Below are 1,659 nucleotides of genomic sequence, written 5' to 3'. Positions count from 1 at the left end.
GTTAGTTACAACAAATTTCACTTTTAAATTTATGGAATATTTGTATTAAGATATTATTTTTCATGTATCAATGCATATTTTATTCGATTATTAATGTAAACTCCATTTTAATTATTAAAAAAAATAATAACTATAGTATAGAATAAAAAAAAGAATAAAAAAAGAGAGAGAGTGAGAGAGGCTTAACAAATAATTAAAAAAGAAAAAAAAAAAAAGAAGAAGAAAGAAAGACCAATTACGTAAGAGAAGCGTTTCCATCCCAAACTCACATTTGTTTAGACTTTAGAGAGAGCAATGGATTTCCTAGACGAGGACGCGAAACCCAGATTCGTCCTCCAATCCAAAACCCCAGACCAACCCTCCGCCGGCTCCGGCGCCGGAAGGCTCTCGAAACCGCTCCTCGCCGGGACCATCGTCCTCTCGTCCTCTCTCCTGATCTTCTCCCTCTTCTTCCTCCACTCGGAGCCCTCGAAATCCGTCCTCCTCTGGCTCTCCCTCTCCCTCCTCCTCGGCCCCCTCGCCCCTCCCTCCCTCACCGCCGGCGACATCCGCGTCGGCCAAGGCCCCGAAATCCACTTCCCCTCCCCCGCCGCCGCCGCCGCCGAAAACTCCGCTCCGAAGCCTCGCAGCTCCAGATCCCACCGCCGCCCGGAGGATCCCGCTCCGGTGACGGTGAATCAAAATCCGAATCCCAAGCCCCCGAGATCGGCACCGAAGAAAGAAGACGAGGAGGTCTGGGAGGAGAAGGAGTGGATCGAGGAGGAGATCGAGGTGCTGAAGAAGCAACTGGCGAAGAATCCGGCGGGGAAGCCCGGGCGGTGGGAGTCCATCGCGGAGAGCTTCCGTGGCCGGCACGGCGTCGAGAGCGTGATCAGGAAGGCCAAGGAGCTCGGGGAGAGGAAATCCGACGCCGATTCTTACTCGGAGTTTCTGAGGCGGAGAAAGCCCTCGGAGAAGAAGGTCTCTGCGGAGAATGATATCACGGAGCCCGATCCGGAGATGGCGTGGAGCTCCGGGGAAGACATTGCGTTGTTGAACGCCCTCAAGGCCTTCCCGAAGGAGGCCGCGATGCGGTGGGAGAAAGTTGCGGCTGCGCTTCCGGGGAGGTCGAAAGCGGAGTGTGTCAAGAGGGTCGCTGATCTCAAGAAGGGATTTCGGGACTCGAAGAAGAATAGTTCCGACTAGACTCGACATTTTGATCGAGGTAATTGAGTCCATGTTGTCATTACCCACAGTCATAAGTTTTGGTCTTTTATTTTATACGAATAGATGAATGTTTATGTTCTGAACTCCAATTCATTACAAGAGGAAAGAGAATCAAGTTTATGTATTCACTTAGATTTTTAGTAAAACATTTTGATACTTACCGGAATATATCTGATTGTATTGATGGAAATATGAACGAATGTAATACAAAGGATATTAATCTAAAATTACTCCAATACCCTAATAATCCTTGTCCTAACAGATTTTACTATTCGCTTATGATCGCTAACGTACGCTAGCTTTATCACTTGGGTCATTGGTAGTGGCAAAGTATTAGACGCTGGAAACTTATATATATATATATATATATATATATATATATATATATATATATAATATAGTTGTATCTATCCAAATAGAGGCTAAGTTAGCATACACTCAAAACAAACAGAT

General features: G+C 46.2%; 1 protein-coding gene across 1 annotated transcript; it reads left to right on the top strand.

Moving 5' to 3' along the window:
• The first annotated feature begins 203 nt into the window (after nt 1-203).
• Nucleotides 204-1,433, top strand: MAMYB (Duplicated homeodomain-like superfamily protein). The gene has a single exon (XM_089630287.1). It carries the CDS (start codon nt 295-297, stop codon nt 1,183-1,185), a length of 891 nt encoding a protein of 296 aa, XP_089486413.1. The 5' UTR covers nt 204-294; the 3' UTR covers nt 1,186-1,433.
• The last annotated feature ends 226 nt before the right edge of the window (nt 1,434-1,659 follow it).

Source organism: Urtica dioica, chromosome 2 (genome assembly GCF_054948205.1).
Source record: "Urtica dioica subsp. dioica isolate 48M chromosome 2, U.dioica_male_clone48M_v1_H2, whole genome shotgun sequence".
NCBI classification, from domain to species: domain Eukaryota; kingdom Viridiplantae; phylum Streptophyta; class Magnoliopsida; order Rosales; family Urticaceae; genus Urtica; species Urtica dioica.
Note: the sequence above shows the minus strand (reverse complement) of the source record. Positions and strands in the feature narration are given on the sequence as shown.

Bases quoted from the DNA above. Each gene is read 5' to 3' on its own strand.
- MAMYB (XM_089630287.1), top strand. From the start codon at position 295: ATGGATTTCCTAGACGAGGACGCGAAACCCAGATTCGTCCTCCAATCC.